Source organism: Cyanistes caeruleus, chromosome 3 (assembly GCF_971803275.1).
Source record: "Cyanistes caeruleus chromosome 3, bCyaCae1.hap1.1, whole genome shotgun sequence".
In the NCBI taxonomy this organism is placed as follows: Eukaryota; Metazoa; Chordata; class Aves; order Passeriformes; family Paridae; genus Cyanistes; species Cyanistes caeruleus.
In genome coordinates this window covers 39,400,423-39,417,504 of record NC_141703.1, presented here as the reverse complement: position 1 = coordinate 39,417,504, position 17,082 = coordinate 39,400,423, and the positions used below count along the sequence as shown (strand labels likewise).

The 17,082-nt window shown below is 40.8% G+C and overlaps 1 protein-coding gene and 1 long non-coding RNA gene across 4 annotated transcripts in view; one reads left to right on the top strand and one right to left on the bottom strand.

The window, feature by feature from the left end:
* Positions 1–2,000: 2,000 nt before the first annotated feature.
* LOC147654098 (uncharacterized) lies at positions 2,001–7,060 on the bottom strand. The gene is made up of 6 exons (XR_015284446.1): positions 6,699–7,060; positions 6,471–6,560; positions 5,738–5,858; positions 5,463–5,656; positions 4,031–4,106; positions 2,001–3,814 (listed from the first exon to the last, which is right to left on the bottom strand). It is a non-coding gene; the product is annotated as an uncharacterized LOC147654098 (long non-coding RNA).
* A 46-nt stretch (positions 7,061–7,106) lies between these two features.
* The window catches only part of UBAC2 (UBA domain containing 2), an 87,643-nt gene continuing 77,667 nt past the window's right edge, over positions 7,107–17,082 (top strand). The window contains exons 1-2 of one of the 3 annotated variants that reach the window (XM_086880819.1): positions 7,107–7,284; positions 15,903–16,030. In XM_086880819.1, the coding sequence (XP_086736945.1) occupies positions 7,254–7,284; positions 15,903–16,030 (159 nt within the window). In that variant the 5' untranslated portion in view covers positions 7,107–7,253. Of the gene's footprint in view, positions 7,285–12,028; positions 12,238–13,258; positions 13,411–15,902; positions 16,031–17,082 lie in introns of those variants that run through there. The other 2 variants (XM_023947918.2, XM_023947909.2) reach the window with 2 other exon arrangements.

Genomic DNA, 17,082 nt, shown 5'->3' with positions numbered 1-17,082 from the left:
CGACCTTCAGCAGAAAGCAGTTAACTCACAAGCAAGCAAAATTTCTGGGATTTGTATGTGATGGCCTAGGATACAAACCCTTAATTTTTGCTCCCAAAGGTACATGTCTCCAGCAAAATCACTGATGCTTAATTCAGCTGAAAAGCTGCTTTCCCTGTATACCCAAGCACATCAGTTCCTATTGACTGCACAATAAGTTCAAATAATTATTATTTGAGACCACGACCATGCTGTTGTGTAATGACTAACTGCCATGAAATCTGGAATCAAAACCATAGGAGAATGGCTGAGAAAGTGTTCTTTACAATATACATTCATATACAAAATTAATCAACAGCAGTGTCCTGTCCAGTACTCATGAAGTATGTGTACTAACCCTGTCTTGTCACCCCTGTAACACGACTTATGTGGAAAACACATAGTTAATAGTATAAAGACTCAGAGAGAAAATACATACTTAGAGAACAAATGCTGCAGTAAATGCATGTCTGGTAGGTATAAAGGAGTGTATTGACTTTGCTAGTTTATTTTTCTCCCACTTGAAAAATTTGCTAACTTAGGTTACAGTAGGGACAAAGCAATAAACTTGAGCTTTAGTATGAGCAGATTTAGTATTTCATAACTATTTCTTAAGGGCCAAAAATGGCCTCAGCACAACCTTTAGCACAACTGCCAGATCAATGTATGAGCCAGGAGGATATCTCTGGGCTCCAGCTACCCAGCTACCCAACAGTGACTTCGTGTGTTCCCAGGGGAGACTGTGGCAAGAGCTCCAGCACATGTAAAATAGAAGAGATTAATGGTGTGTTTGACACACCTCTTCAAATATGGCCTTCCAGTTCCTCTTCTTGCAATGAATTCCCAATTGCTGTCTCATTTTTTCTCAGTGTAGCTGCATTTGCTTCAGAGGAGCCACCTAAGAGCAGCAAGGCTTGCAGCTCAGGCTGGTCTGTCCAGACTGAATGCCATGTGGGAAGTTCCCCTGGAAGCTTGATCACCCCGGCATTTTGGGGTTTACTTCGAAAATTGTGGTGACACGAAATATTGTCGCTCGTTTATCTGGTTTAACACCACAGTCAAGTCTGTCTGGGGAGCTCAGTGGCAACTGCTCTCACTGTGGTGCCAGCTGACCAAAAAGTGACACTGTCCCACCTCCTGGGTGAGGTGAGGAGGAGCCCAAAATGGCAGCTGAGTGAGTCATCATGCCAGGAAAGATTTCTTTGCCACTGGTGGGGATTTCTACTACAACTAGCCCCATAACCACAGATTTTTGTAGTATCCCAATTTGTAAAGCAATCTAGGTATTTAAAAAATATATTAAGTATATTAAATTGTGTTCGTCAAGTAAACCAAGAAATACTTCCTATGTGCAGAGAAGGCAGCTAAAGGAACAGTAAGAATGCAAATTTTTGCATTTAATTAGTTCTTGATTTCAGTCTCTGACGATCCAATCTTCAGTTTTAGAAATCTACCTACCATTACAATGTCTGTAGCAGCAGATAATGGTCCCTGATGGAAAGAGTATAGCATGGAATCAAGAATAATTGTAATAAACCATATTTTTGTGATTTTAATAGCCCTACTGTACTTAAATGTTATTTATGAACACAGTGATTGTTTTTACAGTAGTTTCTCTTTCTGATAATGAAAAGCAATTTGGTTTTCTGATGGCAATCTAAAGTACACAGCTGGGCAAAATTTTACACTTTTGTATGTTAAAGCTTTTTGACACCTAACTTTGCCATTACCAACATTTATGGAGGAGAAAAGAAAACCTGGGAATGCTTATTTCCAGTAGGTAGGTGTGCATATATCTATTGCAGATATTTTGCAAGTACATTTCTGGGGTGAACATCCTTTAAATTTTGCAAGTTCTTCTGAGAGATCATTGTATTTCAATAAAAATATGTGAACACAAACTTCTTCTGATTTCAGTAATTAGGTGAAAAAAAGACAAGACTATTCCTTCATGTTAAAATTTAGCTCAAATACAAATGAGATAATGAGAACTGCTTAAATCTTTATTGGATTTTTTAATCTTTTAGCAGTGTTATGCTACAGGCCTGGTAACATCATGATGTGGCTCATCAGGTATTCCCTTAAATATGGATTTGCCTCCAAGTGTAAACACAGGTGATTAATAATCTTTGCACTGTGTGGAGATACACAGATAGCATTACAATATGGATGTGAAGCAAGAGGATGAGGGTATCTGAGAAATATGGGTAGGTATCAGGGAGAAGGAAGGACTTTAAAAACCTTATGAATATCATCTAACATCTAATTTTCAGAATAGCCAATGTCAGCACAGTGGTACCTATGTGGAACAATGCACATAATTTTCTGCATCTTAAAGGCTCAAGTGTTTTTGCTATCACTGATAGTCATCTTGGGTAATTTAGCATATGCTCCAGATCTCAAAAGTACTCTCTGACATAAATTCAGTCTGAAATAGATGACTAGTGCTTGATCTCTTGTATGCATCAGAGAACACAGATATGCAAAGTACATTGTGTTATGCAATGCTATACATAATTATTTGCCCTCCTAATGGATTACTTAATTGGGTCTTCTGAGCACTATCCTTAAACATTATCATTTTGCTAATGCTTACTATGTTTCACAATTTACCTTGCAGTAAATTAATGGCCCTCAAATGAGTGATCTAAAATGCAACAACAGCTGTTCAAACAAGGGCAGCCAGGCCAGTGAATTTTTAATTCTCACAAGAAGTCTCATCTAAGTGAAATAAAATGTGAACATAGGCAGATTGATTCTGATGGTCCTTAATTGCTGATTTTAATCTGAGTTTTTAATATTCTATCTTAACCTTGCTTTCCCAATATGTTTATATTAGGATCTGATTCCTGGTTATGCCTACCATATGTTCCTATTTTTCACAGGATCTCGACCTTTATTGAAATAAATTTACTGAAAATAAACGTGACACGGAATTTAAGCATCTTTAGGCAGTGTTTTACAAGTACGTATAGACCAAGCTGCTGATCAAGTGCTTGATGCTGCACCTTGAACACAGAGATGCCAACCTCTGGGTGCATTTGGTGCCAGTGCTTAGGATCACATGACTGATGGTTAAAAGGGAAGTGATGGTTAAGACCTGCAGTGTAAAAGTGTATGTGGTTCAGCTCCAGATAAGCCAGTACCTTAACCTGGCACTGCACTGTCATTGCCTGCCATTCAGGGTGTCCAGGTGAAAAACAAGACAGTGATGTGTTTGAGTTACTGAAGCAATAGCTGCCCACATTCATGTTACCAGACATTGACATGGTGTTCAGGTTTAACATCACATTTTAAGTTTTGCAAAAAATCTCATGGCTAGAACCTTAACTAATGGAACATGTTTGAGTATTCCGTATTTTTTTATAATAGTGTGGTGCAAAATCAATTGCAAAAATAACCGACAAAGCCCAATGCTCCTTCAGGCACTCCATTGCTCCTTATTAACTGAGCCAACCAGCTCTACATGGAAAGAACTAAGATAGAAAATGTTCAGTATCTTCTAGCTACAGTAAAAAAACCCCAAAACTATGTAATAAAATGATTACACTAGAGTTTAAGAGGGCAGCAGATCTGCTGCAGTATAAAGTTTTGTTCACTTCTGAAAGAATGAAAGAAATCCACTGATTTTGGACAGGTACAGGTCAGATCGGTCTGATTGCAGCCCAGTGAGTCTCTGCCTTCTGTCCTTCCTCCTCTTCCTATGCAAGCTGCTATCAGCAAGCTGCACTGCTGCTGAATTTTCCTCTGCATGGTCTGTGTGTTGCACAGCTGTTTTCCTTAACATCTTCTGTAACTGAAAACAAAGGTTAGAAACTGTAGGGAGACGTTACTGAAATCCTTAAATCCTTAAATTAACCTCTCTTTATGCATCTGTTAACATTTCAGGTAATTGTAATAACTGCAAGAGCAGCTATGAATGCCAGGGAAACCCAAGACGTCAAAGAGACAGAGAACACTTGCAATTAACCTGCAGAATCATTGACCAGCACTAAGTTTAGTCAGAAAATACCTAATTGAGGTGTTACATTTCCACCCGGCGTTACTCAGCTTCTGTCCTTCATTCTATATGCCAGAGGAGCATCTGACTGTTGGAGATTAATTAGTAATTAAGAGTTACTTCAGAAACATCACAAGTTCAGAGAAGAAAGCAAACTAATCATGTTAGAAAATAGAAATCTAAATTCCAGTCTCCTGGGATTTTCTTTTGAGCAGGAAATTTAAATAACTTTCTTTTGACCACACCACATTGACCCCACTAACTAGATGTAATAAACAAGTGGGAGATATTCAAGCTGACATTTGAGCAGTGTCAAAGCCTTCTAAGCTTGTTCTGAGTAGATTAGTAGATAAGTGCTAGCCTTCCTATTCTGGGATATGTTCCAAGGCAAGCATGAGAACTGATGATTTCATTTAACTCCGAAGTAGTCAACACTGTATACTCCAACAATGCAAATAATTTGCTTAATTCTTATGCTATCAGTTGACAGTGACAGTGCTGTGATAAAAATACTTCTCTGCTTGGAACTGTATCTGAGAACAAAAACTGCATTTCCTCTACTATTCAATCAGTATGAGAAACTACAATTATTAGCAAGGGGTGTGCAGTTTTCTCAAAAATGTATCGTGGATCTCATCTGATCCCAGAAATACTGATTTATTTTTTAAAAAAAAACAAACAAGGGATAGCATTGGGGGTTCACAGACTCTGTAATATATTTGTAGACATTTATAAGATAGCAGAAAATAGATTGAGAGCCAGCTCACTGTATTCCAGCAGTATTGACAAATCTGCAAGGGTTTTGGTTTGCTGTTGGGAGAAGCTTGCAAACTATTGCTACCCATTCAGCTTTGTTGTATCTGTCAATGATAACAAGTCCACAGAGCGGCTTTCAAAATGGCCCTTAAACATTTCCCAAATGCATCCTCATTCAGTGGAATACATGCCTAAGTCTCTAGTATGTTCAGTGATTATGACTTGAATCCAATTCCAGTGCCTGACGTTGCAGAGGAGAATCCCTCTAATATGATTACCTTGCAGGACATCAATCTAGGGAAATCCTCAAAACAGAGCCTATGAAACAGAAAAACACTAGGTCTTGGTTCTAAGGACTGTGAACTTCTAACTAATGATTGCTCTGTCAGTCAGCTATGTGAGACTGAAAAGAAATAAAAGCAAGCTTTATCTTCAGCACCGAACATTCCTAAGCCTATTACACAGGCAATACTGGAAAAGTTTTCAGGTTTTATCCTCACCTATAGTAAAGGCAGATCCACAAAAAGGCTTAATTACTTTAAGTGGAGGTTAGTCAAGAAAGTTCAAAATGGTAATTAATTAAACCATGAGAACCTCATTAGATCCCTAAAGCTTCAGGAGGCACCCAAGCTTTTCCCAAAGTGGTTTCATGCTAGAAATATTACAAGCTTTGCACTGCCTTATTTACCTTCCATTCCTTAGAAATGGGGGTTGACTGTCACTTCTGTGTGGTTTCAGGCATTCAGCAGTGCTCTGGCAAGACAGTTTGCATATGTAGCATACAGCAGCCAGAGTCATTTGCATTTGAAAGAAAGAAGGAAAATTTCTGTAGCAAATAATTTCTTCCAGCTGTGCTTTAACAGCAGAGAATAAGCTGGTTGTCTGTGGCCAAAGACACAAAGTACACGATAGGTTTCATGCTGTGAATCCAATTTGGATTCTCTTCGGAAGAAAGAACCTCACCTTGGGATAAGTCGGGATTTCCAATGTGCTATCTCTTCGTCTCTTCCTCCTGGCTGATTTAGACATACCTCCTGCTCTGTGAGAGGATTGTGAGTCCAAATCCCACCTGCCTGATGCAGGCCTTGTACAGAGAGGACCAGTGAGCAATAGAAATATGAAGTTAGTGCTGGAAATTGGCCATTTTAAAAATACATGCTAATATGCTGATTTTAGCGGAAGTCTTTGTGGACCAAAGCATAAAGTCTTTTTATGACCCCTTGGCAGTGTTTAAGAGATTATCTTTACAAAGATTCAGGAACTCAGCATTTCTGAGTGCTAGCTAATAGTTGCATTTGAATGCAAGTATTAAAATGCATTTTTATGGTATATATATATATATAACAAAATTTATGGAATATAAGAAAAGTATGACTTATCTAAATTTTTTTACTATTGGTTGCCCACTTAAAAATTGTTACATAGCTGACAAGTCACATTTTTCAGTTCCAGAGTGGCACTTGTTTTTAGTGTTGTACTGCAGTAAGGTAAGTTACTGTAAGTAAGGACAGACTTTGAAGCCCACAGTTCTGTCACCATGTAAACACAAAACGCACACACCTTTTTAAATGCCTAACACGACTTATTTCAGTAAAGTCTGATTTTTATATTTACATTGAAAATGTCAGTGAAATTTGGTGCCCTAGTAGTTTTACCCTTATGATACCACATCTATGAAATCGGGAATTTGGCTCACCTCATATTGGGCGCCTACCATGCTGGTTAGAGAGCTGGTGTCTGATGTGCCATTAGAACTCGTGGTGATCTGTTCAATGCTTGGTGGCGCCTGGGGAGTAATTAATTAGATCCTAAAGCAGACACCTTCATTTGGCCACCTGAGAAGCTCTCCAGACTCCGTCTGTATTGACTCTGTCTCCGTTAGCTGCAATGGCAGCTTACCCACGGCTCCTAACGAGACATTTACCTGCTGGACACCTCAAATTAGGGTGAGCCTCGAGGGCCGGAGTTTTCCAAAGTGTAAGGAGTCACGTCACCTCCAAATTTAAAATTTAAATCGTCTTGAATCACGACATCACAGAATAGTTAGGGCTGGAAGCAGCCTCTGGAGATCGCTTAGTCCAACGCCCCAGCCAAGGCAAGGTCACCCCGAGCAGGTGACACAGGAATGTGTGTCCACGTGTCCAGGTGGGTTTGGAAAGTGTCCAGAGAGGGAGACCCCACGCCCTCCCTGGGCAGCCTGTCCCAGTACTCTGCCACCCTCAGTGGAAAGAAGTTTTCCCCTTCTGAAGACAGGCGTAATTACAGATAGCACACGCACACCGAAGCGCCGCCCGCGCCCCCCCGCCCGTCCGGCGGGCCCGGCAGGGGGCGCCGCCCGGTCGCCTGGCGGCGGCGTTTGGCCCATCGCGGCCGCCTTAGCCCTCCCCAGCCCCGGCCCCGGCCCGCCGCGGCTCCTCAGGGGCTGCCCGACCTCGGGGGCTCCGCCAGCCGCGCCCGCCGGCCGGGCCGGGCCGCTGCCATGTTCACCAGCACCGGCTCCAACGGGTTCTGTGAGTACCGGCCCCGCCGCGGTCCGGGGAGGGCGGCGGCCAGGGGTGGGAGTGCGGGCGGCTCTGCCGCCGGCGGCCCCGGGAGAGCCGCTGGCTTCGGTCCCTTCTTGGCTGGACTTTTAAAACTACGTGACGGCGGGAGGAGCCGCGGGTGTGTCTGTGGATGTGTCTGTGTGTGTGTATCTGCCTGTGGATGTGTCTCTCTGTGTGTTTATATGCATTCGCATACATCGATATAGACCTCTATGCCAAGATACGTATCAGAAAAAGCAAAAACCCCTCTTTCCTTAATGTGAAATGAAACTTGTTTTTGAAGACCAGTTTCTTGATAAGGCAAACGTAAGGATTAACGTACCCCTAGCTCTGCTTAGCTTTATTTTTACGTACAGCGCATGTAAATAATTTCATGTCCCGGTGCTACCTGAACTGACTTCACAGGTATCTAGGGCTGGCTCTGTGCTGGTTTACAGGACAGAGAATCTGCAGCGTCTGGAAGCAGCGGTGAGGAGCTGATCTGGCTGCGGTGTGGACTTGGGAACCACAGTCCTAAGAGCAGGCGAGGACAAATGATAAGTCAAAGCTTTGCTGACTAACTGCGTGCTTCATACGAAATGGGAGGGAGTGTCCGTCTGCTGAAGGGCAGGAAGGCTCTACAGGGATATCTGAAGAGGCTGGATCAATGGGCTGAGACCCAACAGTATGAGGTTCAGAAAGGTCAAGTACGGGGTCCTGCATTTGGGCTGCAGCCACCCCAAGCAGCACTACAGATCTGGAGAAGAGTGGCTGGAAAACTGCCTGGAGGAAAACGGCTTGGTGCTGGTTGACAGCCAGCTGAACATGAGTCACTGTGCCCAGGTGGCCAAGAAGGCCAGTGTCGTCCTGGTCTGTATCAGCAATAGTGTGGCCAGCAGGACAAGGGCAGTGATTGTCCTTCAGTACTCAGCACTGGTGAAGACACACCTTGGACACTGTGTCCAGGTCTGTGCCCCTCAATTTAGGAAGGACATCAGGGTGCTGTCACATGTCCAGAGAAGGACAGTGAAGCTGATGAAGCCTCTGGAATGCATGTCCTATGAGGAGTGGGTGAGGGAGCTAGGGTTATTTTGCCTAGAGAAAGGGAGGTTCGGGGAAGATCTTATCAATCTTTACAAATACCTGAAAGGAAGCAAAGTGGGGGTTGGCCTCTTCTCCCAGGTAACCAGTGACAGGACAAGATGAGAGGACTTAGCATCAAGCTGTACCAGGGGAGGCTCAGGTTGGATATTGTGAAGAATTTCTGTACAGAAAGGATAATTAGATACTGGAATGGGCTGCCCAAGGAGGTGGTGGAATCACTGTCCTGGAGGTGTTTAAGAAAAGACTGGAATGTAGCACTCAGTGCCATGGTCTTGTTAACGAGATGGTGTTCGATCACAGGTTGGACTTGATCTCAGAGGTCTTTTCCAACTTAATTGATTCTGTGAAATATGTTTGAGTGTGAAAGCACCCTCTGACTAGGGGGAATAATTCTGGCATTTAAGAAGGGGTATTAGTTGTAGCAATACATTTTGTATGAGGAATCCAAAGAAGGTAAGAGTGTTTTTTCAGTGGGATCTGATAATACTCTACCTTGATTTGCAGCTCCTGATTTTTCATCCCTCCCTGTGCCCCCCAGTAGATACTGTAGAGTGGCTTTTCAATGGCTTGTGTCTGTGTATAATTCTATGAGAAAGAATGTAGGAGGAAGAGTATCCTTTTTAGGCTGAATGAGTGGAAAGTCATGGTCAGTATTTACAAGTTTTTCCAGGTTTGGTCCATCAAAAGGATGAGTGGGAAATGGTTGTCATAAGAAACATATTTGTGGTAGGGAAGAAACTTAGACAATATGTTATTCTGCAGAAAGAAAATCATAGAATCATAGAATAGCCTGATCTGGAAAAGGATTATCTAAAGTCCAACTTCTGGCCCTGCACAGGACAGCACAAGAATCACACACCATGTGCCTGCGAGCATTGTCCAATTCTTGAACTGTGTAAGGCTGGTGCTGTGACCACTTCACTGGGGAGCCTGTTCCAGTGCCTGGTCACTCTCTAAGTAAAGAGCCTTTCTAACCTAAACCTTTCCTGACACAGCTCAGTGTTGTACTTTTATTTTTCCTTCTCAAAAGCTAATCTTTCAGTTCTTACTGAACTTACCTGTGGACCTGAAGTGTCTTTTTTTTTACAATAAGAATTGGCTGGTACAGGTGCACTGACAAACTCCAGTGGAGGCATGGATTTAAGTGCAGTGACGTATGCTCACCTAGGGCATGACTGTGGCAGTTGCAGGTGTCCCTGTGCCCTCAGACTTGTTTCTGTGTGTGTAGCAAAAGTTGCTGCAGTAGCAGCAGGTGTGTGGGATTCTGTCACTGATGCACTGAGTCTGATGGTTCGGGTAATTAATGAATTGTTGGCTGATGTTGCACCAGGGAACTGTACATGTGTGTTCTGCCCCTGGGGCTTGGTAACCTTTGGCAGAAGGCAATGTTGGTGGATAATGGGACCTGTATCAGTGACCCTGAATAAAATAAGTGGACACCTGGTTCAGCAGCAGTAACAATGATCATACTAGGTCACACTGAAGGCTCCTGCAGCCTGCTGTGCCATCTCTGACAGACTGATTGACGTCTGTAATGTTGGGACAAGGAGATGTAAATGTAAAAATAAACATACCTGGTACATGGTACAACTTTGAGATAGGGAAGCCAGGAAACAAAGGACACCACCTTTTAAAAGGACAAAGACAGTTTGCCCTTGCTGTGGAAACTGTTTCTGTTATCTGGAATATTGGAGGAGCTGGTATGCTCTGGAAAAAAGAGCCAGTGGCTCTGGATACTAGCAGGAGACACAGCACAGACATATGCTATTGGCTTATCAGAGCACTAACTCAGTTGAGCTGACTTGTCAAAGAGCACTGCAGTGTGTTCAGTGACCATCCTGGCAGCACCTGGCTTTAGGTGTGCTTGAGAGGTGGGCTGTGGTGCCAGACCCAGGCTGGTTGCTTCTGTTGCAGTCTGCTGGCAGCTTCTGTCCCGTGAACAATGCTGCTGAAACACTTGAGCAGTTCTGCAAAGGCTCACATGAGTGTGTGAATGGCCTGGCTGTTTGCTTTACTCTAGTGCTGTTTGCCAGGAGGCTGCATCCCAGGAGCAAAGTATGATACACAGGAAGGCTTTCCATTATAAGACACAACAGCCTTTACCAACAGTTTAAACCAGTTAGACCAACATGAAATCTTTCTGCAGATACTGTAATATTCCCTCACAATATTCTTTGTGCTGTTTATGTACTGCACAGGAGTCTAGCAGGAAAGCCTATTAAGAGTTAGTCATTATTAGGGTAAAATTTGAGTCATTCTTTTAAAGCATATACACTTGTTACATCTGGAAAATATTTGACTACTTTGAGTGGTGCACACAAGCTATTTCTTGTAGTAGGAGCGAGGAGAACCCTTTGAACTCCCTAGTGCAACTTAGGCTTTTACCTCTGTGAACCTTGTAGTGCAGTGGTAGCAAATTGTTAAAAATCCCCAAGGCAAGAAGGGATCTCTGTGCTCCTCTGCTTGCATAACTGGCAGGACTGAACTCTGTTGTGCAGAGGCGTCAGGAAAATAATAAAGCTATGTAAATTAATGCTTTGTGGTATGAGTGAAGGAAAAATGAAGCATGTACTGAATACATAAGACTTTTATGCATTACAGTATTATGCAGTACAGTTCTGTATGGGAAAGCAAATTAGCTTGTACATCAGCATGCCACAATGCAGCCTGGTTAGCTTGAGCCCTGGGAGCAGCATAGCATTGAAGACCACAAAACTCTGTCTATTCTGCTTCTGCACAGCTAGTTCATTTAATTTCAAGCTCATCTGGGGGTGTCCACATGGTCAGTCTTTTGTAGCCATACCTGATATTTCTGACAGTGTACACTAAAAGTAGTATGGTAACATGGCTCTCTGGTTGGAAGGAAGAAAAGTCTGCTGAATGGAGTGAATATTTTTGTTACTTTCAACTTGATTCAATTTCTATTTCAAATGTTGCTTTTATAAACAAAGGTTTTATTTTTTTTTCTTTTTGCGTCTTCTTTTTTTTTTTTTTAAATAGTTTTTGACCTAAGCTACACCTAGCAGTTTTCTAAGCAGTAAATGTATAGGCAAGTGGTTTAATTACAGTCTTACCTGTGCCTTTAGAAAACAGATTTAAAACATGATCACAGGTTTCTCTATTAACTTGCTTAATACTAGCATTATTCACCTCTCAGCTTCTGGATTGAATTTAGAAGCATTTGGTGAAAAACTGTTCCTGCAGTGATACTCTGTTTTCACTTGCAAACAAACATCTCTGATGGCTGGTGAGCCTGCTGCAGGTTATTGGACAGGTCTTGGAATACAATAGATTATTATCTGCATGATGCTTTAGTGCAGGAAAAACAACCACCCAAAATGCAGATTCTGTAAGTGCATTTTGGAAGTACTGTGCATTCAGATGCATATCAGTTACAGTTTAATTCACAGATCTTGTGTATAAACATTTAAAAATTGGTTTGTGGGTATTTTGTGCCATTATAGTAGCCCCCAGCAGTTAATTGTCTGTTTGAAAGTGACATGCCTGCCTTACACCAGCTGGGCTTGGGAAAGTTGCAGATGATAGTGGAAAAAAAGAGTTGTTACACAGCATGTTTTGTCTGCAGCTGTGGTGTAAGCTCAGTAGGGATCCCCACAGAAATTGCCCTGAGCTAATTTGAGCTTCTGCAGCCACTGCTCATCAGCTGGCTCATCACTTCACATCAGCTGGCAATGAGATCCTCTCCCAAGTCAACACTTGAATCTTGAGCCTGGAATAGCAGTCCCGGGGATGAAGTTGTTCCTGCAAGGGCTCTTCTGCAACAGAAGCTTGGTCTGGCTGCCTGTTTTGCTATGCCCATCTGCTGTCTCTTCACCAGTGAGTAGTGAACAGGCAGGAACAAAAACTGTAGCTGCTGTGGCTTCTCATTCTTGTCATTAGTGCAGCGGTGATTGCTGAAGCTGCAGCTCTGGCAGCTGTGCCATAAACCTCCCCCTCTGTTTGTGACAGATGGACACTTGTATCCTTTACTCTCTATACTTTAAAAGAGGCATTGGCAGCCAGCAGCGTAGTAGGTTGTGGAAGAAGAGGATCTGTGGGCTTTGTAAAAAGTGCAGGGGTGGAATGTGGAGGCTTAGAAGTGGTTTTGTCATTTGTGTGACATTTTAGGATCAACTTTGCATTGCATACTTGGTATGCGGGCTGGGACACTTGCCCATGAGATGATGAGGGCAGTTTTTGGGGAGAACTTCTCCATTGCACCAGGCAGAAGCAAAGATCTGTAGTGGAGGCTAATTCCTTGCTCTTCATCATAGCGTGGGCATATTCTGCTGGTTATTAACAAGATTTCTCTGTGTACTTAGTTGGATGCTCAGTAGATGTGTTCCAGCACCAGTAACAGGTGTAACTACCTGTTGTTTGAAAGAAATTCCACTTAAGGAGTACTTTGGGATTGCAAATATATTCCAAGATTTTTGAAGACAGTATTTGATATATTTTAACTTTCAAGGTCAAAATGAGTGTTTATCCTCTCCTTCTTCTTTCTCTATGTGGTATGAAGTGTGTTTTCTCCTTCTTGAGCACATTTGCATGTATGCTGCCAGCAGACTGGTGCCCTGGTAGGTTTGTGGTAACTATTTCCATCTCACGCATGGTCACACATTCATTAGATTAGAATTCTACTTTCTAAATTTTACCTTTGCATTGTAAGTAAGCAATTTGACTTGGAAGTCAGAATGCCCAATTGTGCAAAATCTGGTACTGCTTGTGATTTTTGGTCTGACGTGGTTGAGGCATTCCACAGCATTGGGTGGGTTGCTCCTTCCCCGTGACCTCACAGCCGTCCTTGAGAAGGATCTAATGCTGCTGAGGGACAGAACAAACTGCTGCACTGTGCACTTGGAAAAATAATTTCAGAGGATGTATTATTATATTTTTCGACTTCACCTGACAAGAATAAACTTCTCAACCATGATGACGTTATGAGAAGCTGGAGAGTAGAAGTTTCCATCACTCACACGATGTTCCCTCTGGGTGACAGTCAGATTCATGGTTTAGTTGCTTCTGTGGTTTTTCACTTGATGACATGTCTAATAATAAGTGCTTTTCCTCTGTATCAGGGTTTAAAGTGTCTAAGTTGAAAGCTAAAAGGAGGCTCTAAATAAAAATGTGTGTTCACACTTCTGGAGAAAACAGATAAGGTTCTGTTGGTTATTTTTAAAAGCATTCAAATTAGGAATTAGCTTGATAGGATAAAGTATTTCAAGTGTATATTACCTGTAATGTAAAAATGATCTAACAATAAAAAAATTGCAGTAAAATTTATATATTAAACCTATATAGAAAAATACAGTCACAATGGGATATCTAGGGACTTTGTTGTCTGTCATGTGTGTTTGTGGTAATGTGATCCTTAGGTAAAAAGTTTTATAGGATTAATAAGTTCTTGTGAAAATGTCTTAAAATTAATGAAATAATGTAAATGCATTTGATAGTAAGATAACAATTTTAATCAAACTTTGTTTCAGAAATGTTTGCTGTTTTGACTATTACAATTCTTATGAATTAGGCTGTACTTCCATGTATGAAAAAATTGTATCCTGATTATAAAATTGACCTTTTCATGTTAAGAAATGTTAATTTAACTAAGTTAACTGAGGGAGTATTGCTTGAGGTTTCAAATGAATATGTGTATGCATTGTCTGCATAGTAGCTTTCAGGAAGCTCCAGCTTCTTTTTTCTCCCCAGAGTTGTACAGTACTCTGATGGTTTTGAAAAGCCCAACTGAACCAGAGGAATGAATAATTTTTAAAAAATGGATGTCTAAAGAATATAGACATTTTTTTTGAGAGAAAAAAAAAATTAAAAGAAAGAAAGATACTAGATTGAAATGTAGATGATTTTCATGCATTAAAAAGAAGAATCAACCAGACTTTCTGCCTGGGTGTCTCATACAATCATAGAAGTAGATCTTATATTTAGCATAATAGCATCAACCTGTGTCAATCCAAGTCACTGCCCAATTTCTATAAAAGGATGGTTCTTCAAAGCCATACTTGCTTAAATGGAAACTACATGTTTAAATAATGAACTCAAAAGCTATGGGTGTGGACTGAATTAATAGTTTTAAGTACAAGTTTTCATTATGATACACATACATGTGTTTCTTTCACATGGTGAACATCAGAAGACTGCAGACTTCAAGGTGGTGAACAGCTAACAGTGCCCATCAAAGTCATTCTTGATGTCATCAGTTAATACTTGGATGAGGATCATGCCTAAACTATGTAGCAAGAGCCATATTTTTGATGGCAGTGGGATTGTGTCATAATTAAAATCTTCTCTTTGGTGCCTATTGCCATCTGCTTTTTCTAGCAGTTCATTCTTCTAGTGCACAGCAGATGTTGAAAAAATTGTTCATGGTATTCACTTTAATATGGACAGGTAGTAAATGTTTATTGTATTACACTGTTTCATTCAGTTTTGTGCCTCCTGTGCTCCTGCTCTTTACTCCCCATTAGTACTTTTAAAGTAATCTCATTGCTCCTTTTATTATATTAAGAAGAATGATAACAGAGCCATGGATTTTGTAGTATCCTGCAAAAACAGTTGTCTGAAAATGAATGGATTCTGTGCCAAAGCTGAGGTGTTTGGAAAGGAAGTAAATGTGATTCATGTTGCATATGTGGAAAGGAGAAAAGTTATAGAATAAATAATATTTCAGAGTCTCTTGAGTTGTTTGGCAAGAGTTTGTGTTTTATTGCATCAACTGCAATGGGTTAGGGTGAATTGCTGGCTGTGTTCCTGCTGGATATTCTACTTGGCATATTTTAGTAAATGTGAAATGTGTATTGCAGATTTCGCTGTTCTTTGCTAGCTTTCTCCTGAGTGTCCTTTCTGAAAGTCATGCCCCTAGAGGGAAAGAGGTTCTGATTTCACAAACATCCTGATCTAGTAATTTCTTTACAAATAATTTTAATGATTGAATGGAAGGAAGATGAATATTATGTAAATTGACTTAGGTATGTTTCCTTGTATGGTGGATCTAAGGGCAGTGGTGAGAAAGTCCATTTATTCTGGTGGTTCCTGCTTCATAGCCTCTAAGAAAAAGCTAATCTTAATCCCTAATGCAAAGGAAACAGAAGTATTTAACTAGATGTTCACATATATTTTGCTAGAAAAAAGAGTGATTGTTCTATTTCCTGAAATGCAATTGGGCCTTAGGAGGGCAGTATAGGAGGACATGACCTCTATAGGTGCAAATAACTTACATTTAATTGTAGCCAATTTCATGAGACAATGTTGGAAACAAAATGTCTCATTAGTATTTAACTGCCATTAATATTTCTAAACATTTCCTTTGATTAGTGTGTTCTTCCTATCTATTCAGAAGTTTTTGAGAACTTGGGAAGTTGTTGAGCTAAAAAGTCAAGGTGGTGTCACTGCTATTATGTCTTCCAGTCACCTGTTTAAATATGTCGCTTTTTGAAAGGGGAAGACTTTTCTCTAAAATAGTTTGATTGTTTATTTGTTTTGTCTTTAAGATAAAGCGCCTTTGTCAAAGAGTTTGTTACTAGTCCCAAGTGCCATCTCGATTCTGCTGACTCTGCTCTTCCAACATTATCAGAAGTTCTTTGCGTATAACCTACAAGCTATAAAAGAGGATTTTCAGGTAAGAGTCTGTTCACTTTGTATGAAAAGAGATTGCAAACTATGGTCTTCCATGCAATTTGTCCCCACAGTCTGTGCTCTGGTTCTTCCCCTTTGTTCACTGCTGTAGACCAGCTTGTTCTTACTTATTTTTATATCACCCCAGTATGCTATTTTTTGGAAAACATGAGAAAAACTGATCTGAAACAATCAACATAGCTTTTCACTTCTTTTTCTTGTCTGGGAAATTACTTGGTTTGTGTAATTTTTCCTTTCAGGCATTCGCATTTGGAAACTTGCTGTGAATGAAGTGTGACTTAACCCATTTAATAATATTGTGATATGAATGTCATTATCTTATTGTGCCTGATTGTTGAGGTTGAGGAGGGCTATTTTGATTAGGCATGCTGATTTAAATTATTTATTTCAGCAACAGAAGCCGTAACTTTCATTCTCTAACTGTTGTAGTTAGTTGCGGAAAACTGAACTTTGCCAAATGAATAGAACTGCTGCTTCTAAATTGAAAATTCCAGGTTTTGGAATTCCAAACTCTTCCATGGGGGAGTTTGTCGTGCTCCTCAGTAATCGTCTGACTTGGTTAATTTCTTACTCATTCCTGTTTCAAACTAAGATACTCTATCTTTTAGGTTTTGTATCTTGTAAAGTTTTGTTTTAATTTAATTAAGGATCCTGTAGTATCAGCTCTAAATGTTGAAATAATGCACTTAAAAGTGGTTAGAGAAGTTCTGTGGGAATTTGTTTTGGGTTGTTTTTAATTTTGGAAGTGGCAAACTACTGTTCAGTAGAGAAGGGTCAGCAAATGCCTCTGTTTATCTTGCCCCACAGATTTCACAATTGCATCAAACAAAAGGTATATAGTCAAATTAATGTCTTTGAGGATGCCTAGCCTATAAGCTTTAAAAGATTATTAGACCTAGCTAGTGCTGCTCTGTGCTACTGGACTCTCTGTAGCCTTTCTTGTCAAGAACAAGGGCTTCATTGTAATAATAAATGGCAACTCTGTGAGAGCACTACTCATATTTTTCAAGTGTGTTGCTGATGCTGTGCAGTGAA